The 15,254-nt window shown below is 36.3% G+C and overlaps 2 protein-coding genes across 2 annotated transcripts in view; one reads left to right on the top strand and one right to left on the bottom strand.

The window, feature by feature from the left end:
• The window catches only part of Lrrc63 (leucine rich repeat containing 63), a 40,285-nt gene extending 34,817 nt beyond the window's left edge, over positions 1-5,468 (bottom strand). The window contains exons 1-2 of the mRNA XM_023560548.2: positions 4,966-5,468; positions 4,343-4,476 (exon numbers count right to left, since the gene is read on the bottom strand). Coding sequence (XP_023416316.2) covers positions 4,343-4,427 — 85 coding nt within the window. The 5' untranslated portion in view covers positions 4,428-4,476; positions 4,966-5,468. The remainder of the gene's footprint in view (positions 1-4,342; positions 4,477-4,965) is intronic.
• Positions 5,469-5,699: 231 nt separating this feature from the next.
• Lcp1 (lymphocyte cytosolic protein 1) overlaps positions 5,700-15,254 on the top strand; it is an 81,059-nt gene continuing 71,504 nt past the window's right edge. The window contains exon 1 of the mRNA XM_013141138.3: positions 5,700-5,795. The gene's annotated coding sequence lies outside the window, so the exon portion shown is untranslated. The remainder of the gene's footprint in view (positions 5,796-15,254) is intronic.

Here is a 15,254-nt window from a genome sequence, read left to right as displayed (position 1 = left end):
GTTTAAAATAAATCCAACTTGGTTGTGGTACTTTTGTATACATTGTTGAACTCAATTTACTTGTTTTGTTGGGAAATTTTATATCTATATTCATGGCATTTTAGTCTGTAGTTTTCCTTTTTAGTAATATCTTTGGTTTTGGTGTTAGAATATGCCTTCTTCCCAGAATGAATTAAGAATTGTTCCCTCTGATTCTATTTTGTGTGGGAGATTGTAGATAACTGTTATAATTTTTTCATTATATTTTTTATTTTGAAGAAAATAAAACCTAATGAAATAAGACAGAATAGAGTCAATCAAAACAAAACAATGAACGTGGTACAGGACTTCAAAACAAAATAAAAAGAAATCAATAATGGCTACCATAATGCCTTCTTGTTATCTTCAAAATAACTGCCCATAACATCAGTCATAATAAAATCAAACAAAACAGAATAAAACCAACCAAAACAAAACAATGAAACCTATATAGGATTCCAAAACAAGATAATAGGAAAACAACAGTGGCTACTATAATGCCTCTTGTTATCTTCAAAGTAACTGCCTATACCATCAAACATAGTACAATCAAACAAAACAAAATAGAATAAAATCAATAAAAACAAAACAATGAAAGCAATACAAGGGTTTCAAAGCAAGATAATAGGAAATCAATAATGACTACCATAATATATTTTGTTATCTTTTAAATAGTTGCCCATGCCATCAAGTATAATAAAATCAAACCAAACAAAACATAATAAAGCCAAACTAATCAGAACAATGAAAACAATACAAGTTTTAAAACGTGCTAATAGATTAATAATAGCTACTGCCTTCCCTTTTAAGACATTCTTCCCCTTCTACTTGCACAATATCTATTGTGGATTTTGGATCCTACTAACTCTTTTAGTTTTTTATAGTAGGGAGACAACACAATGTTCATCCATGTGACTGAACCATTTCATCCATGAGCATGAAACCAAGTTGTATCCAAGTACCTACAAGAGACTCAAGGTTATCTTTATCATTGTATAAAAATCCCATGTCTTTTTTTATCTATTCTGCAGTTTATAGGCAAGTTGCCACCTCTTTTTTCTGGTAGCCTGTCACATACGGCATTGTTCACTCTCATTTGACTTTAAGTGTATGAAATTTTCTTTCAAGTTAAATGTGTTTTTTATATAAAGTATATTGATGATCCTGTCTTCTGATCCACTCTGCCTGTGTTTCTTTTACAATTTCTTGTTTAAATGTTTTGTGTAAATGTAGGTTTGTTCATAATATTATTTTTTTAATGTCTTGGAGATTAGAAGTGATGACTTTTTTATTTCTAGGATTAGTAATTTGTTCTCTCTGTGTCTCTTTCTGGTTAGAATGAGTAGAGTTTTAGCCATTTTAACAATATTTTTAAAGCATTAACTTGTGATGTCACTGATTTTCTCAACTACTTATTTTTAAATTTTACTTATTTCTCATCTAAGTTTTATTATTTATTTTCTTCTGCTTTCTTTAGATTTATGCTGGTCTTTTTTTCTAGTTTCCTGAGGTAAAATCCCAAATTATGTATTTTAGATCATTCTTCTTTTTACGATATATGCATATTCACAGGCAGACATACTCTCTGAGTCCTGTTTTTGCTGTTTGCCACAAATTTTAATAACCTGTATTTTCATTTCATTCAAAATATTTTTAGTCCTTTGATCTATAAGTTATTTAAGAATGCTGCTTATAGCAAAGACAAAGCAGGAGGCATCACAATCCCTGACTTGAAGTTATACTACAAAGCAACAGTAGTAAAATCAACATGGTATTGGAATCAAAACAGAGCCGAAGATCAGTGGAATAGATTAGAAGATACAACCACAACTACAAACACACTCAACCACCTTATCTTTGATAAAGGAGCCAAGCAGGTTCACTGGAAGAACGACAGTCTCTTTAATAAATGGTGCTGGAAAAACTGGCTCTCCATTTGCCGAAAACTAAAGCTAGACCCATGTCTATCACCATGTACTAAATTAAAATCTAAATTGCTCAAAGATCTGAATATTAAAACAGAAACACTAAATCTATTGGAAGACAAATTAGGTAGAAACCTTGGAGACATAGGAGTAGGTAAAGAATTCATGAACAGGACTCAAACCGCACGGGAAATTCTTCCCAGAATCAATAACTGGGACCACTTCTTATTAAAAAGTTTCTGCATGTCAAAAGAAATCTCCAGCATAGTGAAAAGAAAACCCACAAACTGGGAAAAGATTTTAGTGAACTCTCTCTCAGACAAGGGCCTCTTGTCTAAAACATATAAAGAATTAAAGAAACTCAGACCTCCAAAATTCAAAGATTCAATCCAAAAATGGGCATCTGAGATGAATACGCAATTCTCAGATGAAGAAATGCAAATGGCAAATAAATACATGAAAACATGCTCATCATCATTGGTCATTAGAGAAATGCAAATTAAAACCACACTGAGATACCATCTCACTCCTGAAAGAATGGCCAGGATCAAGAAAACCGACAACAAATGCTGGAGAGGCTGTGGGGAAAAAGGAACTCTCCTGCACTGCTGGTGGGAGTGTAGACTGGTACAGCCTTTGTGGAGATCTGTCTGGAGATTTCTCAAAAAGTTGGGACTGGAAATCCCATTTATTCCAGCTATTCCACTTCTAGGCATATTCCCAGAAGAACTGAAAGCATCATACCACAGTGATATATGTGCACCTATGTTTATAGCAGCACAATTTGTAATAGCCAGATCTTGGAAACAACCCAAGTGTCCATCAACTGAGGAATGGATAAAAAAGTTGTGGTATTTCTATACAATGGAGTATTATTCAGCTATAAAGAAGGATCACATTGAGATATTTATCAATAAATGGGCACAGCTTGAGACCATACTCACAAGTGAAATAAATCAATCTCGCATGTGTGAATACCGAATAGTTTCCCTAATGTCTAAGTAATGACTCAAATATATAAAAATAAGTGTTAATCATGATTCCCCATTAGGTGGCCTTGAAGCCTTATAAAGTTTTCACTCATTAATTAGAAAGGCTTTATTCTGGGCTTCTTGATATGAAAATATTTGAAGCTAGAGTATATGAAGTTTTATCCAAACATTTCAAGGAAAAAGACAGACACTATGGTAACTACTATTAAGTCGGGTTATAGGGTGGTGAAGTACTAGGTTGCTGAAACAGTCATGCTTTGACCTCTATTGTTATATTGCTTTGTCCTGTTTTATCTTAATCTCCCCCTTATTGTTTTTAAAAAAATTATTTAGTCATTTCTTATGTTTGTCTTAAAGAAAAAATTTTAAAAATTAGGATATATAAATAGTAACTCTTTTTGATTCCCTATTAACTTGTTTTGAAGTCCTGTAGTACTCCCACGATCTTGTTTTGACCGATTAGACTCTGTTCCATTCTATATCATAGTATCAAGTTTGAAGACATAGGCAACTACTTTGAAGGCAATAAGATTCACTAAGATACCCATTCTGGTTTGACTATTGTCTTCTTTGGAAGTCCTGTAATGTTTACAATGCCTAAGTTTTATTGGTCTTGTTCTCTACTGTTTTGTCCAACTTTATAATATCTAATGAGATAGACAATTGTTGATAACCTTGTACTCTGTTCTACATCATGTGCTATGTCTATCCTTGGTTTTGACTGACAACTTTGTTTTGCCATATTTGACTTTATTCTCTCCCCCCCAAAAAAGTAATAAGAACTAAGGAGTAATAAAATCCAAAATGTGTAAATTTTGTTGTAAAAAAGAGAGGGGAAAAAAAGAGCTCTAATGGATATAACAGCAAGTATGTTTAGGGGTGTTAAATAGCTGACTATATTAATGTTTTTGGATCATTGAACACAGCTGTTTGCAGTCTCCCTGTTTGAATGTCCACCTTGTATTCTTTGAAACTGTGATTTGAGCAACTATTTTCAAGATGATAATATGTAATCTACTAACAGGTGATTTCTTACTGTTATGTTTTTTTTTGTTTTGTTTTGTTTTGTTTTGTAGTTCTGTATTACGTGTACCCTTACACGGCTTTGTTTTGGTTTGTGTTTTTCTCTTTTTCCTCTTAAATAAAAAAAAAAAAAAGAATGCTGCTTATTTCCCAAAATATAAAATTTCCATCTGTCTTTTAGAGATTTTTATATATTTACCAAACCCACAAATGAGGACCAATGATTGTACGGCTAGAATTGTTAATTCGATGTTATAACAAACATCTGTAAGTTATGATTATTAGCAAGCGTCCTTAACAATTGTGATTCTTAGCTATGCAACACAGGGAATTTCTACGTAAAATACATAAAGATTAAAACATATATCTGATTAATACACATACCTCTGTGGATTTTCTTCTTATATGAAGGCAGTTTAGGGATTTGGGGAGGTAAGGGTCTTCGAAGAAGCAGTGGATACTGTTTCATTTTAATAAATAATAAGCGATGTTTTTCATAAGGACCAATCAAGTGAGACCTGAAAAATTTTTTAGTATGTTTGAATTGTGGCTGAAAAAGAATTTATTATAACTCAGATTGTATATTTAAAACCATTCTGTATTAACACTACCCTGCGTCCAAGCAGAATTTATAATGAAAACGCTAATTATATATATATCGTAAAGCCTCCAAAAATTTAGGTTTATAGTTAGCACAGAATTTTAAAATACATATGCTATTACGTATCAGGACCATTCCAAAATTTTTCATTTGTTAGTAGAAAATTCAATCTGCCAATGCTATTTCAACCAATTAAATGGTAACTGTTTTTTACTGTAAAGATGGTATTTCTTTTACTATTTTCCAAATGTTATTACATTTAGAAGGAGTTTTTGGCCTAACAGATACAGAAAATTCATTATATACGCCTCCGAGGGCCGACAGTATCAATTCATAAGTAAGTTGTTTTCGTACAATAATAATTTGTTTTAAATTTTTTTTTAGATTAGTATAGTTGGTGCATTACCATGTAATACAAAAATCAGGAGGGATTTAATACAACGCAGTTTCCCTGGATCGCTGGGATTCTCGCTTACTACCGTTTAGAATGAAGAAAAAAGGTGCAGCCAGATGCGCGTTTAGCTTGCCGGGCAACCTCAGAAGTGCCTGGCACGCCTGCGCTCCGTTGACAGCCGGAAGGGAACTGCGACTGCACAAATGGGATTTTTTACCGTCAAAAGATAACTTCGCCCCCAAGCGCTCAAGATTGGCGCCCTGGCGGCACCGCCCACTGGAAGCTGACAGTTTCCCTTCTCTAGTATCAGAAGCGATGCCTGGAAGCTCTGGACTCCAACACTAGTCAACTGCTTTCCAAACCAACCACATTTTCATCTTCCATCTCCTTTTCCTCCGAATTTAGAATCCAAGTTACAGTGCCGAGAGAAGCTCCCGCCACCCAGCCCAAGACCCTAGCAACCAGCAACGCTGGACGCTGGCCCGCCCGCTCCTGGAAGGCTCCGACGATGGAGGGGCAGGTGGGCGGGGCCGGGAGGAGGGCGGAGACGGCTGGAGGCTGGGCTGAGCGCTGGGCGGGCGTGGCTGAGCGCTGGGCGGGCGTGGCCTAGCGCTGGGTGGGCGGGGCGGGCGGGGACTGGCGGGGATGGGCGGGGACTGGCGGGGATGGGCGGGGCGGAGGACGTGGAAACCGCGGAGCGCCGGGCGCGCGCCCCTGGAGGCCCCACAGCCCCGCCCACTGCGTGTGCGCGGCCCCGCTCTGCAGCCCGCGGGTGGTGTCCGGCTGCTGGGCAGGATGCGGGCGGTGGGGCCGGAGGAGAAGTCGCTCCACGTGCAGCCGCTGTACGGAACGCCGCGGTGACAATTATTACTATTCTTATTCTTAGTGACAGTGAGCACTGTTGATTTACTTTTCTCTAAATGCTTGACTAGGTACCGAGAGTCTGGGCTGGCGTTCTTTAATGATGATGCGCTGCTCACTTGGCAGTGCCCCAGAAAGTGAACATTCTGATTTTCTCTTCCTTTGACGGGACCTGTTTTGTCTTTTTGATCCGAAATACCGGTTGAAGAGTGGCTGTGTATGAACAGCTGGTATCAGGGGGGAATTCAAGCGGTTAAGTGATCCCCATTTCTCGCTGTTAGAGCTGCTTGTTCTGCTTATCATTTCATGACTCCCGTCTTCTGCCGTGGTGTGGATGAACCTGTATGCGCAATGATAGATACATGAGTGTGCTGTGTGTGCGTGCGTGTTTTCTGGAGTCTGAGGGAGAAAGAGCATTAGGAAGAACTCTGCAGGTAGAAGTAGAAATCCCAATCCGAAAGTGGACGACGTGGGGCTTCCTTGCAGCTTGTTCCCACCCCCTGTTTGCTTTTGAGAACAGGTGCAGGAACTTCTAATAACAGTTGGAAAATGCGAAACCTCCGTGGAAGTATTGTTGAGATTTTGGGAATCTTTCAAGATTCACTCTCTATTCAGGTTTTCCTTTTTCTACTTAGGAGCAAGCCACTATTTTAAAATAATGAAAAAAAAAGTGGAAAAAGACTCTGGAAAATATTATGCAAATTGTTTCCTTTCGAATATTAGCATTGAATTTCTTTTCCTTTAGGGATTAGTTTGCTCTTAAGTATATATCCCCGAACATGAATTTATTCTTCTTTGGCTTGTGTCTGTATCATGGATTAATGAACTTCTTCAAAAAGCCAAGAAAGTAGATAGTCAAAAGGCAGATCTGATGGCCGGGTTTTGTTTCAGGTAGTATATATTGTACATATTTTGTAAATGTGAAAAACAAATATTTGTGAAGCATAAAGCAAGCTATATGTGCCAATATATGCAATCAAGTTCCTTACACTCTTGAAAGTCGTTTAGATCATGATAACTACTGGAATTCAGTTTAACTAACTGATGCTTGGCTTTAAATTTATGCCTTTAAATTATGCAGTCAAAATCAAGACAATACACTTCTCAATAATTTTTTAAAATGCTTTGTCACACATAGAATCAGCAAGCATCAATCTACATTCCTTGTAGATTTCTTTTAGAGTACCAGATCAAATTGTGAGACCATTTAATACTCTTCTTAGATAAGAATATTTTGTCTTCTACTGTTACTATTATTTAAGCAAATTAGTTCTAATGAAAGTAAAGTCAATGGCTTGGTATATTTTATGTGTATATCTCAGTTATTCTAACACATTTTACATGCTTTACATATAGAAATGTTACACAAATGTAAGATGGATTTTGAAGGCACAAACCAGTCAATTGGATTATTTTTCTGCTTTTTAGATTTAGCCTATTATTTTTCAAACTATTACTGCTTCCATTTTCTCCTTTTAAAAAATAATTAGTGTATATCTCTTTAATGTCATGGCACTGCTTTTATTTTAAGGGCCTGTTTTATCTGATGTTCAGTACAGTCAGGCTATTTACTCGGCACATCAATTTTGCAGTTTGGCAGAACTACCTGAAGAAGCTTGTCAAACTGAATCACGGTGCTGGTGTTCTGTTAGCAGACTGATTAAGGCGGCCAGAGTAATGGTAAGCAGCAAGGTTTCAGACTTCCTGCATCTGGTTTGCTCGTTGGTTTCCTATGTTGCTAAAATGAGATAAAAGCCTTATGCAAAAAGCAGCTTTAGCCACCCCAGGCAGGTAATGCTATTGATCCCCTAATGAATGGGGTGTGTTCTCAGGAACCTCAGATTTGTTCTTGGTGAAAGGACACAGTTTGTTGGAGTAATGTAAAAAATGTCAGAAATCATCATTTTTTGTAGACTTCTCTTCTACTTATTTATTTTCCTTTTAAATGGACAGCAGTTTGCTAAACAGTTTGGCTAATGTGAGTTTAATCTAGTATTTTACTATATGGATAAGACTGAAATAATTTGCATTTTATGCTCATATTTGTTTTTTAAAATGCCTTTAAAGAATGGTTATTTTTGCATGCATATTAGTTTAATATTGAATCTCTAGGGTAACCCAGAATCTTTAAATGCTTTCAACAAAGAAATGTTTTCTTGGTCTATATTTACCTGTTTATGTGAATTCTATGTACTGGGAAATGCCTTTACTTTTCGCTAGTCGCAGTGGCTTAAACCCATAAACTTATGTCAAATGTTCATGTGCTCTTGCCTAGAAAACAGTTTTATGTTTTCTCAGATGTTAATAAAGATATTTGGAAGACAGCTTTTCTCTTTATACCTCATAGTTCACTGCAAGACCAAACTTCATTTCTGTTCTTCAGACCAGCGTTGATCAGTTATTTTCCTTTACCCTTTAAGCTGATGGTTATTTCTTCTCCTTTGTTTGAACTAGAGATCATGGGATTTCTTTTAAGAAAATATTACCAATAAGGAAATGACTTTCAACCTGCATATGGAATGTGAAAAAATCCAAACATAACAATAGGGCAATGTCTGTCTTTAAAAATGTATTTGTGAGTTCAGTCACTGGTTCAGAATGATACATTAGACAACTACTATACGTACTTTGCTAGGTGCTAAACTTTAAACTTTATTAAAATAATTTATGTTTAATTTGAGCCTTTAACATTTTAGACACTAAAATGAAATTTTAAATCATATAACTACTTGAGGATATTTTTCAATTTTTGATGTTAACATGTATTTATTGGAATGAAAATGTATCCACTATATTCCATCATGGGAAACTTTTTCTCCAACTTTTTTTAATATGTTGTTTGGGTAAAACAGTATTTATTTATTTATTTATTTATACTGCCCCAAATACTTCAAAACAGTTTTGCCTTCTTAGATACAGTGAACATTTTAGGATATTTGGCCGTAAGCAACTGTTACTAAATATGTGTGTGTTGTATAATTGAATCTTCACCAGAAAAGATAAATCATATTTATTTCCTTGATGTTCAGTTGACTAAGCAGCATTGTCTTCAGCGCTATGAGTTATGAAATATCTGCTCTTTAAGCATGAACAATACTTGTTACTTCCTATGTGGAAGACACCATGGCAAGTGCTGACATTATGTTTTATTGTACTCCACAGTTATCACGCTGAAAATACTGGGATTTACATTAAGTTTCAATAAAAGACAGCATAGTATATAGCTCAGTTCATCTGGATTCGAATCTCCCTGTGGCTCCTTGTTGTATGCCCTTGAGCTAGCTGTCTAACCTCTCTACACCTTTGAGATTTCCTTACCTGTGGAAGTAGGGGAAAACGCTATCCGACTCAAGTCCTTATGAAGATTTAAAGACGTCACCTGCCTCTATGTTTAGTTCTATGCTAGCCATAGAGCAAACGCTCAGTAGATAACAGTTATTCAAAAATTAAAATAAGAATCCAAACAACTTGAGTTTCCCATCTCCCAGTCCCTGCTTCATGTGATGGTAGCTGATCCTCATGGAAACCCTGAGCATTTCTATCATGTTTGCTGATAACACTGAATATTAGAGGATCTAGTTTACAGCTTTCAGCAACGCTCAAGCAGTGTGCTAGGAAGTGTCCTATAATCTATCACTGGTCCTTATACCTTGGCTGCTGAGGAATGGTGGCACAGTGCATGGCTGAAAGAGTCCAGGAACAGTGCGGGGTCTAAGGAGGCCTTGACATTTTATTTGTGTGTGCGAGCTGCTGTCAGCATTGCTTGAGCTGGGCTAAATCCATATGAATTTCAACCAGTAAGCAAGGATGAAAGGCGCTTTGTTCCCTGCCTCCCGGACCAGCTTGAGAGCTTAAGCAAAAAAACTGTAGTGTGAATCTCCTTTGAATGGCTATAGGGTAAGGTATTACAAAAACATATAATCATCCTCAAGTTTTTCTTACTGTGCACAGCTTAGAGAGTTGAGATTAAGTCCTTGGGCCTGTCTGGAATTTAGTTTGAAACTAACAAGGAGGATGTAGCATGCCATGCAAATGTAACATGAGCTATGTGGCCTTGATTTGGCTCTGCACAGATGCCTTACGGCATTTAGAAATACTTTGCAGTGATTTGTGCTTTAGTCTCATGTCAATAGCAATTTAAGGTTTTACACAGCAGATACATTGATTTGCTTTTCAAACCTATTTTTCTGCTTTATGCTCACTGTTCTAACTGAATATATTGTTTGTTCATAAGTGTACTAAGGCCATAAATTGCATAAGGCATGCAGTACTGGGGATGAGCAGAGACTGCCTGGAGGTGGAATGCTGTACTATATTCTCCGAGTTGAAGAGCTTGCATTCCTTAGACTGCAGCTGGACAACTGGAATTGTAGTTTATATCCGTGTACCACATAGTTCAGTATGCCTTGACAGTTCTGCTGCATTTCTACTCTCATAATATATTTTGATATCAGAAATTTTTATCAAGGTTAGAGTGATAAAAATTCCTGGACAGTGCTTCTCTCCCCACATTGCCCCAAGCAGTCACATGCCCTTGGAGTGTGAAACATCTTCCTTCATTTCTTCTGCCAGTAATCCCAGGTCATCCCCACAAAGGAAGAGAGCTTGATGTTCGCCTGGTGCAGGAGCCCTGGGGAAGGCAGGTCATGGGCTTTCTTCTTCCTTGCACCGCAGTTCCAGGTAGAGCAGCTGTTTTTGTAAGTTTGACATAGGCTGTGGCAAAGACTTACTTTGAAGAGTACATTTTACGAGCAAAATAAAAGATAGATAATAGGAATCGAGGAGACATCTTTTGCAAAAGGGAAGGGGACAAAGAGATGGCAGGAGTGGAGAGGGACAGAAGGGGAAGGGGTTTTAAAAAATAATTAAGAAATTTGCATGCAAACCACAAAACTAAATGGTTTAAGTGCTTTCAGCGTTCAGATGTGGTCTGTGCTCCTGCGTCTCATTGGATGGGTAGCACCCTGCTCTGAATCATGGTACCGTTGCCTGGCCATTGCTGGTGAGCTACATTCCCTTCACATACACCATCACTCCCTGGGCCACTCAGGTCAGATCCAGACCCACAAGGGACCTGTCTAAGGGCAGCACTGCTCTCAACAGGAACAAAGCAACTTGGTCAGGCTCATTGCTTTAAAAGCATTGCTTCCAGAGGGTTTGTAACTTGGCCTGTCACTTTACTCAGGTGTTTCTATTGGGGAGAAGAAAAACATCTCCTTCTATGCCTTGGTTCACTATGAGTGTGTGCAGTACATATTTATAAAATGCATGATGTTCCCATGAAAGATTTTTAGAAAAAGGAAAATAACAAAAACAGGGATAGAAATGACATTGACTTTCTGAAAGGAGCTAAAATGGTAGACCAGTGATTTAAAATAGAGCCATGAGTATACAGATCCGGTTTGGCACCACTTGCTTGGTAGAAATTGCTTAGAAACCAGAAGGGCTGGTTTTGCTAATCTTGTACTGTGAACTGTAAGACAAGCTGTAGTTGAAACACCTGTGATTTTTAACCCTGTATCTGAGGATTTAATTCGGCTAAATGCGTTACTTGCTAAATGTGTTTCCTTTATTATACTTATTTTCATAAGGGAACAGAGTTGTTTTCAAGAGTAATGTTTTGAGAATCTGCAGGGGAAGCATTAGAGCACTGAAAGCTTTAAAAACATCCTACAGTAGTGGAGGTGTGGGTTTGTTGACAGATTGTTGGAAATTAAAGAGCTGAGGGGCAGGGCTGAACAGGAAATGCAGGAGAGGCTTGTATCTCCTACATGACTTGGTCTATCACTTTAGACTTACCTCAGTGACCCCTCTGCCATTCAGAAACAAGTGCACAAGGATTAAAAGGCACCTTTCTTTCAGGTACCTTAGAGCTCCTTTCTGAACTAGAAGGGGCATATTTTTAATGAGAATGCAGGAAGCGTAGTGCCCTCTGGGGAGCTTACTCAGCCCTAGGGAGAGAAAAGATCCTGTAACTGGTAACATGCCCTTTGTAGTGGTTTTACTTTTTAATATTTTATTTTTTTTGGTACATGTTCACAGTGCATGATTGCATTCCTCGTGGGCAGTTGGTATATGTATACAGCACATCTTCATTTCTTTTATCACCCCTCGTCCTCCTCTCCCTCCTCATTCCCTCCATCTCTTGGTTCGTTTCACTTTTGCAAAAGATGTCTCCCTGTGTCCTACTGTGTTTTGTTTTGATCTTTATTTATATTTTAGTTTCTTATATAAGAGAACCGTGCAATAGTTAAGATTGTGTATCTGATTTATTTCACTTAGTATTACTAGCTCAAGGTGTATCCATTTTCTTACAAATGACTCAAATTTTTCCTATGGCAGACTAGTGCTCCATTGTATATAAATGCCACATTTTGTTTATCCATTTACCTGTTGATGGATACATAGGATGCTTCCAAGATTTTTTTAAATTATTATTTAAAGAAAGAAAAAAAAACATTAAAAGGGTACAAGTAATACAGAATTTCAAAAGAATGAAAGTAAGAAATCACTAGTTAGTAGATTGCATATTGTCATCTTAGAAATAGTTGTTCAAGTTACAAAATTAAAGCATATAAAGTGGACATTCAAACCGTGAGACTGTAAACAGTTGTGTTCAATGATCCAACAAAAACTTAGTAATATGGTCATCTATCTTACACACCTAAACACACTTGCAGTTGTATCCTTTAGAGCACTTTCTTTTCCTCTCTTTTTTACAATGACAGTTACACATTTTGGGTTTTATTACTCCCACAGTTCTTATTACTTTTTTTTTTGAAGAGAATATAAAGCCAAATGTGACAAAACAAAGCAGAGTCAGTTAAAACAAAGGATGGACATAGTACATGATGTAAAAATAGAATACAAAGTAATCAAAAATGGTTACCATAATGCCTCTTCTACCTTAAAAAGAATTGCCTGCATCATCAGGTATAATAAAATTGAACAAAACAGTACAGAACAAAACCAATAAAACCTAAACATTGGAGACATTACAGGACGTCAAAAGAAGATAATAGTCAAACCAGAATGGGCATCATAGTGAATCTTATTGCCTTCAAAGTAGTTGCCTATACCCTCAAACTTGATACTATCAAACAAAACAGAATAGAGTAAAATCAGTCAAAACAAGATGGTCCGAGCAATACAGGGCTTCAAATCAAGTTAATAGGAAATCAAAAAAGTTACTATAATATATCCTGATGCTTCCAAGATTTAACTTTTATGAATTGTGCTGCTCAACCATGGCTGTGCATGTTATCACTGCAAGAATATGACAACTATAACTCTTTTCAGAAGATACCTAGAAGGGAAATAGCTGGGTCAAATGGAATTGCCTAGTTTTAGTTTTTTGAGGAATCTCCATGTTGATTTCCATAGTAGTTGTACTAGTTAACATTCCCACTAGCAATGCAGAAGAATTGCCTTTCCCCCCATGACCTTTCCAGCATTTGTTATTTGATTTCTTAATGGTAGCCATTCTTTTTGGAGTGAGATAGTCTTGATGTTGTTTTAATTTATATTTCTTTAATGGCCAGAGATGTTGAACATTTCTTCCTGTATTTATTGGCCATTTGTACTTCTTCTTTTGAAGAGTATCTATTCATTTCAGTGGTCCATTTTTTATTTAGGTCTTTTGTGGGAGTGTCTAGTTTTTTGAGTTTTTTATGTCTTGAAGACATTAATCCTCTATTTAAGGACTAGCTGGAAAAATTTGCTTCCCATTTTGAAGGTTTGTTCTTCACTCTGTTAGTTGTATCCTTTGCTATGCAGATGCAGTTTAATCTGATGTGATTCCATTTGTTGATTCTTGCTATTATTTTTTGTTCACTTGGAGTTCTGTTCAGAAAGCTCTTACCTATGCCTATGTTCTGAAGAGTTTTACCTATTTCATCTTCCAGCATATTGTTTCTGTTTTAACATTTAGATCTTTGATCCATTTTGATTTCAGTTTGATACAGGATGAGAGATACAGGTTTAGATTTAATCTTCTATATGTGGATAACCAGTTTTCCCCACAACATTTGTTAAAGAGGCATCTCTCCTTCAGTATATTGTTGGCTCCTTTGTCAAAGATCAGATAGCTAAATGTGCCTGGAGTTTTTTCCACATGTTCTATTCTTTTCCATGATCCACGTGCCTGTTTTGCATCAATACCTTGCTGCTTTTATACTGTAGTTTTGTAGTGTAGTTTTGAAATCTGGCATTATGATGCCTCCTGTTTTGATCTTTTTGTCCTGGATTTGCTTTTTTTTTCCTGATAGCCTTTTTTTTTATTTAAGAGGAAAAAGAGAAAAAAACAGAACAAAACACAACAGTAAAGGGTACAAGTAATACAGAACTACAAAAAGAAAAAAAAACAGTAAGATATCACCAATTAATAGATTACACACTATCATCTTTGAAACAGTGTTTCAGGTCACAGGATCAAAGCACACAAAGTGAACATTCAAATAGTGAGATTGCAAATAGTTGTGTTCAATGATCCAATCAAAAGTATTAATATGGTCATCTATTTAACACACCTAAACACACTTGCTGTTGTATCCTTTTGGGCACTTTTTTTTCCCTCTCTTTATTACAACAAAATTTACACATTTTGGGTTTTATTGCTTCCATAGATCTTATTATTTTTTTGTAAGAGAATAAAATCAAACATGATAAAACAAAGCTGTCAGTCAAAACCAAGGATAGACATAGCACATGATGTAAAAACAGAGTACAAGATTATCAACAATGGTTACCATAATGCCTCTTGCTTCCTTAAGAAGAATTGTTCATCTCATTAGGTATTATAAAGTTGAACAAAACAATAGAGAACAAGTCCAATAAAACCTAAACATTGTAAACCTTACAGAACTTCAAGAGAGGATAATAGTCAAACCAGAATGGGCATCAAGTGAATCTTATTGCCTTCAAAGTAGTTGCCTATATTCTGATACTTAATACTATCATATAGAGTGGAACAGAGTCTAATCAGTCAAAACAAGATAGTGGGAGTATTACAGGACTTCAAATCAAGTTAATAGGAAATTAAGAAGGTTACTATAATATATCCTGCTAGTTTTTTTATTTTTTCCCCTTAGTTTAAAAAAGAAAAAAATTAAATAATTTTTTAATGAATAAGGGAGAGGTTGAGATGAAAGAGAGCTTAACAACATAACAATACAGGTCAAAGCATGACAGTTTCAGCAACCTAGTGCTTCACCACCAAATAACCCAACTTAATAGTAGTTACCATAGTGTATTTTTCCTTGGAATATTTGAATATAACTTCGTATGCTATAGCATCAAACATATCAAGACAGTGTAACACCATTCAAGTGGATGAAAGCATTGTAGAGTAGTTAGACCAGCTAACAGAAAAATGAACAATGGTTTCTATATTGTCTCTTTTCCTATAACAATTTTTGTTTATACTACCACATATGCTACAA

This window comes from Cavia porcellus, unplaced genomic scaffold (genome assembly GCF_034190915.1).
Source record: "Cavia porcellus strain 051 isolate PalLab524CR breed Dunkin Hartley unplaced genomic scaffold, mCavPor4.1 scaffold_21, whole genome shotgun sequence".
Lineage (NCBI taxonomy): Eukaryota > Metazoa > Chordata > Mammalia > Rodentia > Caviidae > Cavia > Cavia porcellus.
This window is presented reverse-complemented; position numbering and strand designations above follow the sequence as displayed.